This window comes from Podarcis pityusensis, assembly GCF_964106645.2.
Source record: "Podarcis pityusensis genome assembly, chromosome: 6".
Classification (NCBI taxonomy): Eukaryota; Metazoa; Chordata; class Lepidosauria; order Squamata; family Lacertidae; genus Podarcis; species Podarcis pityusensis.
In genome coordinates, this window is record NC_138030.1 from 52,176,047 (window position 1) to 52,192,051 (window position 16,005).

At 44.2% G+C, this 16,005-nt stretch overlaps 2 protein-coding genes across 7 annotated transcripts in view; one reads left to right on the top strand and one right to left on the bottom strand.

The window, feature by feature from the left end:
* The window catches only part of TMEM69 (transmembrane protein 69), a 45,359-nt gene extending 41,476 nt beyond the window's left edge, over positions 1–3,883 (top strand). For all 5 annotated transcript variants that reach the window (XM_081009569.1, XM_081009568.1, XM_081009571.1 and 2 more), the window contains one exon: positions 131–3,883. In XM_081009569.1, coding sequence (XP_080865695.1) covers positions 131–841 — 711 coding nt within the window. In that variant the 3' untranslated portion in view covers positions 842–3,883. The remainder of the gene's footprint in view (positions 1–130) is intronic.
* Positions 3,639–15,423, bottom strand: IPP (intracisternal A particle-promoted polypeptide). 2 transcript variants are annotated; one of them, XM_081009414.1, is made up of 10 exons: positions 15,268–15,423; positions 14,204–14,549; positions 13,075–13,506; positions 11,054–11,209; positions 10,762–10,929; positions 8,802–8,939; positions 7,527–7,649; positions 6,476–6,696; positions 4,269–4,854; positions 3,639–4,035 (listed from the first exon to the last, which is right to left on the bottom strand). In XM_081009414.1, exons 2-9 carry the CDS (start codon positions 14,493–14,495, stop codon positions 4,630–4,632), a joined length of 1,755 nt encoding a protein of 584 aa, XP_080865540.1. In that variant the 5' UTR covers positions 14,496–14,549; positions 15,268–15,423; the 3' UTR covers positions 3,639–4,035; positions 4,269–4,629. The 2 variants fall into 2 exon arrangements, with proteins under 2 accessions (XP_080865540.1, XP_080865541.1); XM_081009415.1 differs by lacking the exon at positions 15,268–15,423 and adding an exon at positions 14,873–15,261.
* Positions 15,424–16,005: the final 582 nt, after the last annotated feature.

The window sequence follows — 16,005 nt, forward strand, 5'->3', positions numbered from 1 at the left end:
ATTTATGGACTATGGTCCACTTTATTAGATGCATGAAGCGTCCTTCTGAAAAGTATGAAGTATTGCAGTTGGTTCTTTAAGCTACCAGAAGGTTGAGTGATGTGAAGTGTTTTTGCATTTGTAATTGCAGATGATGTATCTTCAAAGACTTCTGCAACCTGGAAGGAGTAAGGCAGTTGGCTTTCCTGTCCCTTTGGCTGTGCTGCCAAAATCACAGCTTCTTAGGCAGGCATCTGCGAGCATAACCAAGGCACAAGGTTTCCATTCTTCCTGCTGCAGCTGGAAGAAGAAACAACCTCCGGAACCTGAGCCACGACAGCTGGATTTGTTGCGATATGACATGCCCTCCCTCAAGGACTCTCCAAAGCCTGCTCTGTATTTGGGCTTTGCAGGATTAATTCCCTTTGTTTCAGTGCCATTGTTAATGGCTATCCAGAAGGTCTCCTACCCAGAGTTGGTGTTTGCTCAGATTGCATATGGTGCATCTATACTGTCTTTCCTAGGAGGGATCAGATGGGGATTTGCTTTGCCAGAAGGCAGTCCTGCCAGTCCTGATTGGATTAATCTGGCTAACAGTGTTGTTCCTTCACTACTTGCCTGGTTTACTTTGCTTTTCAAAGATGACCTCACTCAAGCTGGATTCATGCTTATAATAGGGTTAGGGATAGCCTTGCATTATGATCTTAGTCTTCTTCCCACCTATCCCAGATGGTTTAAAGCCATGAGGGCAGTCCTGACTATAGTAGCCACAGTTTCTCTGATTACCACACTATGTCTTGCAAACATGTATCCAGAGAAACGACTAAGTCGTGATGCAAGTGAAACGCAAGTATTGAAATAAACAACCAAAAATGCATTGGCCTGTCCAATGAGAGGGGACCTCTCTCCTTAACCATTTTCATATTCTGTTTTACATGTTTTCCCCTCTGAAGACTACTGTGAGGGGATGAGAAAAAGTTGGTTAACTTCTCTGCTTATGAACTTATGGCTGAATTTATGGACTGAAAGAAGAACAAGCTCCATGGAAGGGTGGATACTGAAGACCTAAGATGAATTTGCTAGTTACAATTTAGTAGAGGTGTGTAATGTTTCTGCTCTAATGCGCAAAGATGAGTTAGGGCATCTTCTTCCATGGTTAGGTGGCTGAGCCACTGCTGTGGAGCACATCTCTCTCCCTGTACAAGAAAATTACTTCTTTGAATGTTATACCAGAGATAAGACTTGTGGAGACTTCTTGATAATGTGGAATGTTCTGATACACACTGAATTTTGAAAGAACACCACAAATGTCTGGTTTCACTGAGAAACTTCAATAGCCATCAAATTCTTGTGGTTTTAAATACTTCTAGGACACTGAGCTAGAATGTGTACTAACTGCATTGCTTTTTCCACAGGCTGTTCAACTGCCATCCACCCACTGCTTTTTAAGCTACAAGTTGTATGCTGCTGTTTCTTTATATAGGCTAATTCTTAGTGAGTAAAATATTTTCCCCTTTCACAATTTTTAAAAATTGCTGTGGGTGAATTATTACTAGCCATAGACAATTATGTTATTTAATTAATACTACAGTTGTTAAATGGCAGTAAATCTCTTTGTTTTAATGGAATTTGCTTTCTGCTAAATCCTGATCAGTGGGCTGCTAACGCGGAAGCCTGCAATAGCAACCACTAGCTGGTAGTAAGTGTTCAGCCTCGGTGCAAATATATTGGGATGGATGTTCAGTAAACAGCCAGTCTGGAAGGTCCCCATATTTAGTACTACATAAATGGGACTTCTAGTCAAGGATGGTTAGACTGTGATAAAAGTACACACAAGTCCTGCTTTCCAACACAGTGCATTCCCAGGAAATCATTAGGTGAGCATTTGCATAACAAGCTGATTTTTATTATTTCCTACGGGAACATTTCTAATCTGTGATTTGTCCAAACTCCCTCCCTGGTTTCTGCCCCAAACTGCTGTAGCCAGCCAGCAAAAGTCAAACAAAGGAAAAAATGATTGATTTCTCCTGCTCCAATTTGTCCAATTTCTCCTCAGAAATAGGTAGGGAAGTAGACAAACAATGGCCTTTTGGATATCTGAATCAGCTGTTTATATAACAAGGTTCTGGTATAGTTCTTTGGGTTCTGATAATTGAGATTTTGGATAATTAGTGTTCCAATAGCGGGACCTGCATGTATTTTATTTATTTGTTTGTTTGTTTATTTATTAGATTTATATGCCGCCCTTCATCATAAGATCTCAGGGCAGTTCACAGGATAAAATACAAGGTAAAAATGGATGTAAATATTTAAAACAAAAACAACAAAACAATCCCTCCTTCCCACAAACACATTTAAAAGGCTATAGAATATTAATCAACCAAAAGCCTGGTTGAAGAGTTAAATTTTGTCCGGTGTCTAAAGATGAAGGTGCCAGGTGAAGCTCTGTAGGGAGAGCATTCTACAAATGGGAAGCTACTGCAGAAAAGGTCTGTTCTTGTGTTGCCACCCTCCGAACCCCAAGTGGAGGCACACGGAGAAAGGCCTCAGATGAACGCGGAGTCTGGGACAGTACAGTCAAACCTCTACTTACCACTGCCTCTTACGATTGTTCCAAGTCGCAACCGCGGCAAACCTGGAAGTAACCAGTGGGTTTGCTGCTGTTTGTGCATGCGCAGGAGTGACAATCGCCACTTGCACATGCGCAGAAGTGGGCAATCGCCGCTGTGCACAATGGCACCTCTCCCAGCAACCTGTTTCAACCTCTGGATGGACCTCCGGAACAGATTATGGTTGCACATAGAGGTTCCACTGTATATGGGAAGCAGTCCTTCATGTATTTTGTGGTCCTGAGCTGTTTAAGGCTTTATAGGTCGAAACCAGCACTCTGAATTGGGACCAGAAGTTAATTGACAGCCAAAGCAGTTGGGCTAGGATCTGTGTAATATACCCCAGTGAGCAACCTGGCCGCCAAATTCTGCACCAGCTGAATTCGTCTTCAGAGGCAGCCCTATGTATCGGGCATTGCAGTAATCTAACATAGAGGTTACCAAAGTATAGACAACAGAAGTTAGGGGCGCAGATAGGGGTGCAGCTGAACCACCAGCCAAAGCTGATGGAAGGCACTCTGTGCCATCAAGCACACTTGAGCCTCAAGCAACAGCAAAGGATCCAGGAGTACCCGCAAGCTATGTACCTGCTCCTTCAGAGGGAGTGTAACCCCATCCTCTCAGCCTTCTTTGGATTGAGCTTCAGTTTGTTGGCTGTCATCCAGTGCATTACTGGGGCAAGACATCGGTCCAGCACATCCAGTGCCTCACTTGCAGATGCAAAGGAGAAGTAGAGTTGTGTGTCATAAGGCAGGGAACTGTTTTCCACTGACATGGTAATAGTACTCAGCCATAGTGATGCTTCTCCACAGATGTAACTGTGTATGGGGTAAGGCGCTACAAAGATGGAAAAGGCATTTATGATATAATAAATGAACTGGTAGACTACCATCTAATGTTAGATCATTTTGCTACTGCCATTTCCCTCTCTCATCGAACTCCTTTATTGTGCTTGTTTTTATTGCTTTTAACTCTTTGCTTCACCATGGAAGCACAGGGCATGATGTGGATCCTTTGGAAGTCATACGGGGCAGGAAATGTGAAGACAGATTTGTTTTTGGTTTTTAATATTGCAGTTGTCTCCTGTCTTAAACAGTCCTACATAGCTAAGTATGCATATGTGGAACAAAAGCCCAAAGCCGAGGGCAGATTTTTAATATCCAACATGAGCCAGGGAATGGAATATTCTTATCTGTAAGCTGTCTTGAGTCCCATCAGGGAAAGAGGTGGCGAATGAATGAATGAATGAATGTATAAATAAATAAATAAATAAATAAATAAGAGTGAGATGTAAACTACCGTACTTTCATTTTGTAAGCAAGTTTGACTTATTCCTAAAGGCAATGAGCAGCTAAAACAAAAGTCCCAAACAAGTATGTAAATAATAGCTCCATCATTTTGTTGCATTTCTCCAAGGAAACTAATTTAGGCTATGGAAAGCCAACGTCTGCTCATAAATAAATAATCGAAATAAAAAAATTCCTTCCTGTAGCACCTTAAAGACCAACTAAGTTAGTTCTTGGTATAAGCTTTCGTGTGCATGCACACTTCTTCAGATGAGTGTATCTGAAGAAGTGTGCATGCACACGAAAGCTTATACCAAGAACTAACTTAGTTGGTCTTTAAGGTGCTACAGGAAGGAATTTTTTTATTTCGACTATGGCAGACCAACACGGCTACCCATCTGTAAATAAATAATGTAATGGATTTTCATGAGAATAAAACTATTGCTTAGGATCCCTGTTAGGAAGTAATGTGGTTAGGACAATTTCAACCTTCTCCACTTCAAATACAGCAAGTCCAACTGCATTCTGATTGTGTCTTGGCATGTGACGAACAGCAGACGGTTTCCCAAGTGTCAAGGGCAGCAATCAACCATCAACAAACTGGAAGAATCACCCATGAAGTTTATGTTCCACATGGAGAAGCATACGGTTTCAGTAGAGCCTGTGAACAGAAGTCTCTAGCCCAAACTGTCACTATTCCGAGAACACTTGAAAATCCACTCCCCAATCTTAGTTGTTTTTAAGTGTTCTGTTCTTCAGAGCACCGCCACACCTCCCTCACAGCGGCTAGTGATCATGTTAGCAATTTCAGTCCAAGTATCCAAATGCGGATTATAAACTTCCACAGAATCTGATGTTACTGGGGCAGATGAATCATAACTGGCAGTCCTTCCTCCAATGGCGTAAAGGAGGCCATTCACAGCTACAACACATACTCCAGCTCTTGGGACCTTCATTGAAGCAACTTCTACCCATTTCTCCTAATGAATGAAACAAATAATAAAAAAAATGTTTTCTATGTAGTATGTTCCTCTCCAGAGATGTGCTTTAAATCTACAGTTAGCAGGTGTAAAAAAACTGTAGGAAGGTCTGTGTTAAACTGACCATTCACCGTATTCTTAGTAGTGGAATTCCAATTCATCATCATCATGATTTTATTTATTGATATACTGCCCTATACCAGGCATCCCCAAACTCTGCCTTCCAGCTGTTTTGGGACTACAACTCCCATCATCCCTAGCTAACAGGACCAGTGGTCAGGAATGATGGGAATTGTAGTCCCAAAACAGCTAGAGGGCTGAGTTTGGGGGTGCCTGCCCTATACCCATGGGTTTACTACTACTGTTTACTATTATTGCTGTTGCATTTCTTTTCTATCCTTCCCTCCAAATGAGCCTAAGTACAGAGCCAGGGGGTGGCAATTATTCAAATTAATTCTGAGTAAAAACGAGATGGGGGGCGGGAAAGGAATATTTGCACATTCAAAAGCAAGTGTATCATGGTGTCACAACAGGAAAACAGAAGGACTGTAACCCCCATTAGTTACTTGGCATAGTGGCATGAGATTTTATAGTTACCGTATTTTTTGCCCCATAGGACGCACCGGCCCATAGGACGCATCAAGTTTTTTGGGGGGGAAATAAAGAAAAAAAAATTTATTTCCCCCCCAGGCGCTTGTGGGGCCGGCAGTGGGGAGAAGCGCTCTTCTCCCCGCCGCCCGCCTTCAGATCAGGTCCGGGGACAGCGGGAAGACGCGCTGCGCCTCCCCACTGTCCCTGGAGCTTGCGGGGCTGGCGGCGGGGTCTCCCCGCCGCCAGCCTCCAAACCACTTCGGGAGACAGTGGGATGGCGGCGTTCCGCCTCCCTCTGTCCCCCGACCTTGTGGGGCTGGCGCTGGGGCTCTCCTGAAGCCTGGAGAGCGAGAGGGGTCGGTGCGCACCACCCCTCTCGCTCTCCAGGCTTCAGTGAAAGCCTGCATTCGCCCCATAGGACGCACACACATTTCCCCTTCATTTTTGGAGGGGAAAAAGTGCGTCCTATAGGGCGAAAAATACGGTACTAGCCTACTTATCACCGTGGAAGTAGGACCCTTAGGCTATATATAGACATAAGAACCTCCAGCAGCAGGTGAAAGTTTCTGCTGTGGGAGGATCTCTACTTCCCCCTCTCTCCCTGCTTAGTATGTTTATCTATTTAAACACACACACACCCCGGAAGCAATCTGGTTTTCTTAGACTTAAAATATTGCTCTGGACACTTTGCACAGGTGAGTGGCTTCATGGCTGCCACAAGAACCAGTCAATTAATACGCTACCTAGTTGGCTTCTTATGAAAACAGGGAAAACGGGATATTCCTGAACGTCATTCAGTTGAGAAGTCTAAGTATAGGCCAACATCAGGTTCACTGCTTTAACTATGTGCATCTGAACATAACCTTACACACACACACACACACACACACGACTTCAGTTGCATTGGGGGACTGGTGAACGCATTACTGACAACTTCATTTCTTTGTACCTATCAATGAGACAAACTACTGCAAACCAACATAAACAACGAATACACCTTGGAATCTGATTTGTGGGAACTGAAACCTACCTCTTCAAAAGAGTATTTCTCAACACTTGGAAGAGCATCTTCAGACTCATTCAATCCTCCAATAGCATAGATACAGTCATTCAGAGCAGCCACACCCAGATATGCCCTTCTGGTGCCCATTTCAGGGAGTGCAGACCAGCGCTTAGATATTGGATCATAGGCATCGACAGAACACAGTTCTATTCCTTCATTACTGATGCCCCCAACAATATAAATTAAACCTGGAAATGCAAGGAATTTCTATTATACCTATGCCACACCAGCACTGTTGATATTCAAGGATTTCTAGAAAACATGCACTGTGGACTGTAATCTGCAGCCTAGTAATTCCCAAGAATTTCAATGGTCTTCCTTATTAGGGCTGTTCTTGAATGAGTGGGTTGTGGATTGCAGTTTGAAGTTGCTTTCTAAACTATCAGCTCTTTTGCATAATGCAACAAAATTGTTGCACATAGTTTGCTCAGTGCCCTTCAAGATAACACACCACTTGTTAGGTTATCAATTTTTCCAAATGCTCACCTCAATTCTATGCATGCCTACTCAGAAGTAAGTTAAATTCAAATGGGACTTGAGGTAAGTGTGTATACCACAAGCAGCCTTCCATGTCTCTCTACCTGGCCCCTAGAACACTCCACAAGCCTTGAAGTATCCTGGAACCAATTTAAGGGCCTTGTAAATTAATACAAGAACCATGAACCTGACCTGATAGCCTATGGGCTAGCTAGTGCAAGCTTTTGAGCACCTGAGTTACGTGCTGCCGATAATCTGTCCCCATCCGCAATCTAGCTGCAAGGTTTACCACAAGTTGGAGTGCCGAACCAGCCCAAGGGTAGTCTGTGACAGTATTAACAATAAGCAACAATTATTCAAATACAGTGGTACCTCTGGATACGAACGGGATCCGTTTCGGATCCCCGTTTGCATCCTGAAGTGAACGCAGGTCGCGATTCGCCGCTTCCATGCATGCGCGTGATGTCATTTTGACCGTCTGCGCATGCACGAGCGGCGAAACCTGGAAGTAACGGGTATGACTGTATCCAAGTCCACTCACCTTGCATTTCACAGCACCCAAAATTGTAGCGCGGCACAGCCATGCTGCCCACCACTTCCCAGCTATTCTCTTCAGGATCAAAACGTTCAATCGAGGTGCCAATCTCTGCTCCAACCCAGCCTCCTGAAAACCAGAGTACGTTTGAAGGCAAGGAATAGAAAACATTGTTAATATTTCTATCTCCTTGAAGCAGCTACAATGGCAGCTGAGCCAAAAAGGCTGTCTAATGTAAAGGTGGCCAGGGCTGATGAAGTTGGAACCCAACATCTGGAAGGCCAGATTGCTAGAGCAACATAAATGTTTTCTATTTGTACATATCTCTATCTACAAAGCCTACAGGCTGTCCGGGGCTGTATTACTGAAGCCTGATTTTCTGCAGCAGTAAACTATTTTGGACCATAAGCTGCCTCTGTGTGGTGACAGTAACTGGGGGCAACTTCTGCTGCATGAGTTATCTCACTATCTCTGTTAGCAACAGCTAGCGTTGAACCCCCCCAAATGCGGAAGGGGCTGAGCCAGCATGGGATCCATTGGATCCTGAGCCAACCCTGCTGCTATCACATGATAACAATTTGCCCAATCCAGGCAAATTACTGAGCCAAGATTTATTCTTGCACATTTTCCCTTGTCCCCTCAGGGCTTTTTTTCTGCATTTCTACTTTCCAGAGCTATAGACGTAGCACTGGCTGCACCACCCCATCAAGCCCTGCTGCTGCAAGCCAGAGGACAGGATTGCAGCTTAATTTATCTGCAAACTGTCTGGAGACTCCAACAGGACAGCAAGCAAGTTGTAGGCAAGGCAGCTCTCAGCTACGTCACCAACAAATATTCCAGGCTTTGGAATCTTCAAGAGTTTACTGAAGGAAAACGTTTGCGTTTGGCTACTGAAAAACCTAGCAGTTCGAAAGCACGAAGTGTAAGTAGATAAATAGGTACCACTCCGGCGGGAAGGTAAACGGCGTTTCCGTGCGCTGCTCTGGTTCACCAGAAGCAGCTTAGTCATGCTGGCCACATGACCCGGAGGCTGTACGCTGGCTCCCTCGGCCAATAAAGCAAGATGAGCACCGCAACCCCAGAGTCGGTAACGACTGGACCTAATGGTCAGGGGTCCCTTTACCTTTTTACTGAAAAAAGGATACTTTACCAGAGAAGCTACTAGTTAGTTGCTACCATACACGTTTGGGAGTTATTCCTATTTTCTACAGTATACAACACTAATGAAACTCTGCCCCTAGCTTAAGGAGGTAATGGATTCTGTAGAGTCAAAGGACTTGCCAAAAGCATAGATGGTACCATAACAAGCACACACTCCAAGTCCACAGCGAGGATGGTTCATAGATGCTACAGCTGCCCACTGTTTAGTAATAGGATCATAACGTTCGGTACAATCAAATATCATAGAGTCTTTTTCACCTTAGAAGAGAGGCAAGAACATAGAGAAGTTAAAACATCTTTTGTATGCTATCTCTTCAATATATTGATCAACTAATAGCAGAATAGTTCATCCATTGAGCATCTTAGCATAGTTGCAAGATGCAACGCTTCATTTCTGAAGCCAAAGTTCTTCTCCTTCCCCCAATGCCCAATTTCTAAATGAGTTCTCTGATGCACAGTTACCACCAGTCAAAACTGGTATGACTTTATCTCCAAAATACAAGTTATCCGGCATAAAGGAAAATGTAAATAATATCATCTTCTTTAAGTAATATGCAATAATTACATTTCTGCAAAATTCTAACTACCGAAAGGTTTGAGGGGTTAAATGGCAAAAGGAAAAAAAGCATGCAGCAGGAACAGCAATGGCAGGATGTTAATTAATAGGACAGTGAGTATCCTGCAAGCACAGGATGGAATGCTTCAACAGTTAACAGTATTTACAAAACTTTTCATTTCACACAGCAGAAGTCTGTATACCACAGATGCACTTAGAGTTTTCACTTTTGGCAGGAACTTTACCACATCCTTAACAAGTATAACTAAGATAAGGCACGGCTGCACTTTTGGATGCAATGCCTCCTATGAGTGCCTGGTGTTCCAGTTTATAAATGAAAACGCTTTGCGTGCAGAAGATTCCTGGTTCAAATCTCTGGTACCTCCTGTTGAAATGATGAGGTAGCAGGTGATGTGAAAGACCTCTCTCCACCTGAAAGTCTGGAGAACTAGAGTGGAACTGGACTAGGTGGACAAATAGTCTGACCTAGTATAAGGCAGCTTCCTACATTTCCTTAAACCTACAAAAAACAGCTGCCATTGAATGACCACAAGCAATTGTATTTTTAGTAGTAGTGGCTGTAGAACAGGAAAGAAGATCATTTGAAGCATCTATGTTTATTTGCAAAACTATGGTTTAGTGCTATGTGGATCAGAATGAAGGAGCTGAGAACCAGCTCACACACTCAGCACCCTCCACCCCCAATGCAGTAAGGAGATGTCCTTCTGCTAAGTTTAGTTTAACTTTTACAGAATCCTGTCTTATTGTAATGTCTGAATCAGAGATCCTGATTTAAACCAAACTTAAGATTTGTAATATGCTAATTCCAAACCACAGTTACAAAACCAGATAATTAGAATTTGTTTTAAGCCAGGATCTAAACTCCATGGGAGAAGCACTCAAGCTCGATGCATCACTCAAGCTCATCCAAATAGCACTAAACCATGGTTTGTGTGTATACTATGCAAGTCTGAGAGATGATAATACAAAAATATGTAGGCTTCAGGAAGGTGAAAGCAAATGTGATCAAAGTTTTTTCTTCCTCTTCCTCCTGCCACCCTGAAAGAAGTAAAGGGGCTCGCTCAGCCTCCTCCAGAAAAAAGAGATCTTCAGTGGTGGAAGGTACAATGGGACATTGAGAAAAGTCATTGATCATTTTACTTTGATAACCCTACATGTGAGTGGAACTACATCTGTATGTTTGACTACATACCTATGAATGTCTGCAATATGTTAGCAAGACAATGAATGGGTTTATGTCTGCACGGTGCAAGGACTGGAGAAGTCTGGGGAAATGGACTGTACCAGAGTCCCCAAACCCCGGGAATCCCAAACGGCAAGGCCCAGATATTCTCCCTGTCAAACTCAGGACATCATTGTAACTTTTGTATACTGTGGCTTTAGAATGCTACATCTTGTCTCTGGGCGAGTTCCTTCCACTAAGTGAATAATAAGAAAGACCTGTGGCAAGTACTAAAGAACAGCCTATCCCCCACCCCCAGAAATGCAATTCTTTGCCCTTACCTCCAATAGCATAGATCATTCCTCCGACTACTGCAACTCCCAGCCCATTTCGAGCCTGGTGCAAAGAAGACACAGTAGTCCAGTACTGACTGAAAGTGTCAAAACGCTCCACACAACTGAGAGCTCTGCTGTCACTCCAACGGCCTCCCTGCAAGCGAGTATATCCACCTATTCAAAAAACAGAGATGGCAGGCACCATTAGCAGCTCCACAGGCTCTTCTCATGCAGCGCTTCTCCAGCAGTTCAGGTTCTGAAGAGACATGAAATGCTAATGAGGAGACAGGATTCCTACCTACTGCATACAGGAACTTCCTGGCTTTCCTCCTGGGACGCGCCTTTGCCGCCTGCAGGAAACTGCTAACCTTGCTCTCCTTTGGAGATTTACACACTTCGCAGTATTCTTTTAACAGGGTTTGAAGAGCCACTCGAAGGCTGAAATCAGGAACCCCTTGAGAAGACAAAAGCGTCGGACAATCAGTGATAGCCAATCTACAGATAAACCAGGTGGATGTGTAGTTTTTAGCAATTACATTGTTACTGATTTATTGCAGGGCTTGGAAACCTCAGGTCGGGAGCCAAATGCAGTCCTGCCTGCCTGACCCTTGGGACTCTCCCCAGACCATCTATTCTTCCTCAGACCCACCATCTCTCCAGGACACATCCCTCACTGCCTTTGAATCACACACGCTTTAGGTGCTTTTGGGTGGCTAGAATGTGTCTTTGAACTCTGATAATGACTCATGCTTACCTGGATGGAAGACAGAGAGATGTTTAAGTGTGTGTGTAGAAACTAGGTGTGTAGAAAAGATAAAACTGAAATTCCTTGCTCTACCAACTTTTTCCTCCAGCCCCATCTATCACTGGTATGTGGACCCCAGAAGGGAATGTGGCAATGTGGCCCTTGGGCAGAAAAATGTTTCCCGCTACTGATTTATTGGATTTGCAGTTTGCCCCCAGCCAAAGAGCTCAGCATAGGTCACAGCACATTTTTTAAAAAATCAATAACCTCATATACTAAAATACATCACTTTCCTCCTGTTTCCTTAACCCCAACCATTAAGAGCCAATATAGGTACAGCAAAATGCCTCGTAGCCCTGCTGGGAAATATCCAGGCTCAGATTTTGTTCAATCTATAGGGCAGAAAGAAGTTCCCCAGACTCCTAATGCTGTCTACATTAATGGTTCTCATTAACAGCCTTTGTGAATACAAGCCAGTCCAGATTAAAAAGTATAAAGGCTCTATGTTGAACTACAGTCTTCACCCTTTCCTTTGATACACAAACCACTTCTTCACCTAGATGTATAGACACCTGAAGTTAGGCACATACTCATCCGCACCCCATCCAGCAGAAGTTTTCAGCCTTACCCCTCACACTGACCAAACTGTCAGTATTTGGGGTTTTCCGGGAGATGGGAGCATATTTTGTGGGAATGAGGGAGTTTATTGCTGTTGTTTCTTTGTATAGTTATTTTATATCTTTTCATGATTTATGTGGAAATTGTTCCGTTTGGTTGTGTACTTTCTAATGTTTTATGACTACTTTTGTTATGTTGTAGTTATTTTCCCGCCCATGTTGTTAGCTGCCTTGAACATGGTTTGAACTGTGAAATAAAATAAAATTATGTATGTGTGTGTGTATGTATCCAAGGTTTCCCTGCCTGTTAGAAGTGAAATGCCACCATGTTCTGCCTCATGTTGCAAGGTCTTTTTAATGGATCTTAAACCACAGAGCCTAGGGCTTGCCGATCAGGTCGGTGTTTCGAATCCCCGTGATGGGGTGAGCTCTCGTTGCTCGGTCCCTGCTCCTGCCAACCTAGCAGTTCAAAAGCACGAAGTGCAAGTAGATAAATAGCTACCACTCCGGCGGGAAGGTAAACGACATTTCCGTGTGCTGCTCTGGTTCACCAGAAGCAGCTTAGTCATGCTGGCCACATGACCTGGAAGCTGTACTCCGGCTCCCTCGGCCAGTAAAGCGAGATGAGCGCTGCAACCCCAGAGTCATCTGCGACTGGACCTAACGGTCAGGGGTCTCTTTACCTTACCCAGTATTACCCACAGCTACAAACTTCCAAAACGATTTTCAGCTTTATCACAGGCCCCAATCTGGCAGGTGCTATATGTAATAGTGATTCCAGGCCTAAATGCTAATGAGAGGTTTTGGAGCTCTGCTGGGATGCCAGTGTTTCTAGTTGTTAGGGCTTCACAAAATTAGTCCAAAGAGCCCACAATGGGTCATTGAGTGATGTGAAAAGATATACAGATTTAGATACAGAGTTGTAGTACAGACACACACTACCCTACTCTGAGTTACCTTCTATGTATTTCAAGAGTCTTTGTGGGGGTAACAGCGGAAATCGAACTGTATCCAGTATTTCCACCACGTGTTTCTTTCTTCTCCCCAGGTCCTTCAGAATCCATTGCATTGCAGCTATGAAAACCTGGTACTCATCTTCTATGCTCAGTTCCTCACTTCGCAAGATCTTAATGAGCTGGTCCTTTGTCAGAGCCAAGAATTCCTCTCCGTCCTGGATGTCCAGGAAATGGGCATGGATGTAATTCTCTGTGAATTCTAGCAGATCGTGACAGGCAATTTGCTCGGAGAACTGGAAGAGTCCAATGCAGTTTGAAGGATCAATCTGCCCCTTCAGAAATTCACAGCAAAGGTCTACAACTTCTGTGAGTTGGAACATGTCTGCTGCCACAATCAACTCCTGGACATTACTTTCACCAATGCTGACTATGCCTAAACGAACAACAGATAACTATTTCAGCTGGTACGAAATCTTGCCAATACAATAGCATACAATTTGACCACAAATTTGTGAATGTCCCTTGAATGATACTACTGGAGTACATTATTGCCACGTTATTAATATCTTAGGGGGAGTATCATCAGCCATTAAAATAATTAACTGATCAGGAAATGTTACAGCACAGGCACCCTTTTTAGTAAACCAAATAGCAGAGATTGAATGTTTTCCCCCACCCCACTAAACGGATGATAAAACAGCTAATGCTATGGTAATTAGCTAGCTCTGTTCATAAAGAATTGCAAATGTGTCTCAATTATAACTTCAGACTGGGAACATAGACATTGACAAGACTAAATGTTCCTCCTTAACCCTCCCCAAATCCCAGCACATAGTCAGCATGACAGAGAAAACTAGATTAGAAGCCCTCTACCTCACATTTTATTTTTTTCATGCAGAGTGAACTTTTCTTATGGATGAACATTCAGTCAAGGGAGCTCCTCATATGAACTCTGAAGTGTTACAATTCAGACCAATGAAGACCCTGTGACATAATTTGGGGGATGCCTGTGATGTAGTCAGTGACAAGTTATAAAACAGCACATCCATTTGATTCACAAGCTCCAGGATACTAAGGCATTGTCAAAAAGCATAACAAGGTCTCAAAAATGTTTTAGAAATGAAGTCTACCTGTGTAAATAAAGTCCAGCAGTATCTGAAAGATGTCAGCCTCCACACCTAGGATCCGTACAACATCCTTTGAAGACTCTTTCATCCCTCCTGCAAACAGAGCTGCAAAATAAGGACTGCTTGCAGCCAAGACAAGCCGGTGGACTTTAAATACTTCTTCACCAACCTGGAGCTGCACATCACAGAAGTGCTGCCCACATCTCATCTTGTTGATCTGGGCCAGTATAAGACGAGCATGCCTGTCTGCCAAGAAGGGGAATTCGCTGGTGTTGGAACAAGGCACACAAGCCATGGCAGGATCACAGAGAAATGGAGTGAGTGATGCCCATCATCCCCCAGTGATGATCTAGGAAGGACAAGAAACCTTTTGAAAATTAAAGATCTAATGACAGGGTTAGTAATGAACATAATTTTGAGTGACAATAACATTTCCCCCCTTTAATAAACCAAGGACACTTCCAGGTCTGATCAGCCCGGATTTCAGTTTTGGTCCCCACAGGTAATAAATCCTGTTGGTTTCAATCAGATTTATTTCCAAATAAGCCTGTTTAGGGGTGCAGCCGTAATCTAATTTCACCAAAAGGAACATGACAGGCACAACACAAACAACCGTATCTGTTGAGGTACAGTACTAAGAAGACCTGAGAATGAAATCTCTATTCATTTTACCTGCATCACTTCAGGAAAATAGATGGGGACCTTGTCACATCCTCAGCACGACAATCAGAACAGGAATACGGAATTGGGAAAAGAAGAAGTGGTCTGGGTGGCATTACTGAAATGGACGCTCGGTAAGGGAGCACAATATTAATGGAATTGGCACTCTGCACACGCTCAGAGACAAGCTTCTGTTTCTATGCCCCTATGCTCAACTACAGTTCGAATTAAGCTAATCGGCACTAAGGTCTAAAACAAGGGAAGGCTGACGCAGTGGGAGAACTTAATAAATCTATTGCATATAATACTTAAAATTAACAGTCGGGGCGGGAGGCGGGGACTGTGAGCTATCAAAACACGGGATTGCCTGGCGTGTTCATTTGCGCGCAACGGACGCTAGACGCTACCTTCTTCTTCTTTTCCACTCAGCCATTCATGGTCCTTCCCCGATTTCCCAACAACTTTTGCGTCCGCCCGCCCCCCCCCCCGGCTTTTCCGGCACCAGAGAAAGCTGGGAAGAAGCGTCCATTCAACGTTCTCCGGGACGGGAGATACCACTGCGCATGTCTCGGGGAGCCGGAGACGGGCCGGAGAAGGAAGGCGACTTTTGGCGCTTGCGCATTATAGACTGTGAAGGTCTTTGCCCGTAATAGAAAGAGAGGGTCGAAGAGAGGATGCGCGAAAGAGAGACACCCATTCGTTAGCGAGGCAGGATGAGCCCCTCAGAGCAGGCAGGAAGGAGCGAAGCCGGCCTCGCTGCTGCCGCTGCCAGCCCTTCAGCCGCAGGAATGTGGGCGGTGGGGCGGCCTCCCTACTGGCTGGGACCGGGAAAGCTGAGTGACAGCCATCAAATCAGGAGCAGCAGACCGAGGCGTTTTTTTTATGGTCGTGGCGTTGAAAGTCGAGGGGTAGGGTTTCTCTGCCGTCCCCAAGTCCAAGATATCCCATGATAGCAGAACAATAGCATGGGAGTGGCGAGGGGGGCGATTGCCCGCGGCGCACATTTCTGAGGGGCGCAACCAGGTGCCCCCCATGACACCATCGTTAAGTCCCATGCCTCGCCCACTCAACTTCAGAGCAGAGTTCTGCCTCATTTTGGCAACCCCTTTATCTATCTTATCATGCGAGCTCTTTTGGGACACCAA

Bases quoted from the DNA above. Each gene is read 5' to 3' on its own strand.
- IPP (XM_081009414.1), bottom strand. From the start codon at position 14,495: ATGGCTTGTGTGCCTTGTTCCAACACCAGCGAATTCCCCTTCTTGGCA. The intron at 8,940-10,761 runs GTAAGGGCAAAG...CTCTCTTCTAAG, and splicing joins AATGATCTATGCTATTGGAG to GTGAAAAAGACTCTATGATA. The intron at 7,650-8,801 runs GCAAGTCCTTTG...TCTGGTTTTCAG, and splicing joins TGGTACCATCTATGCTTTTG to GAGGCTGGGTTGGAGCAGAG.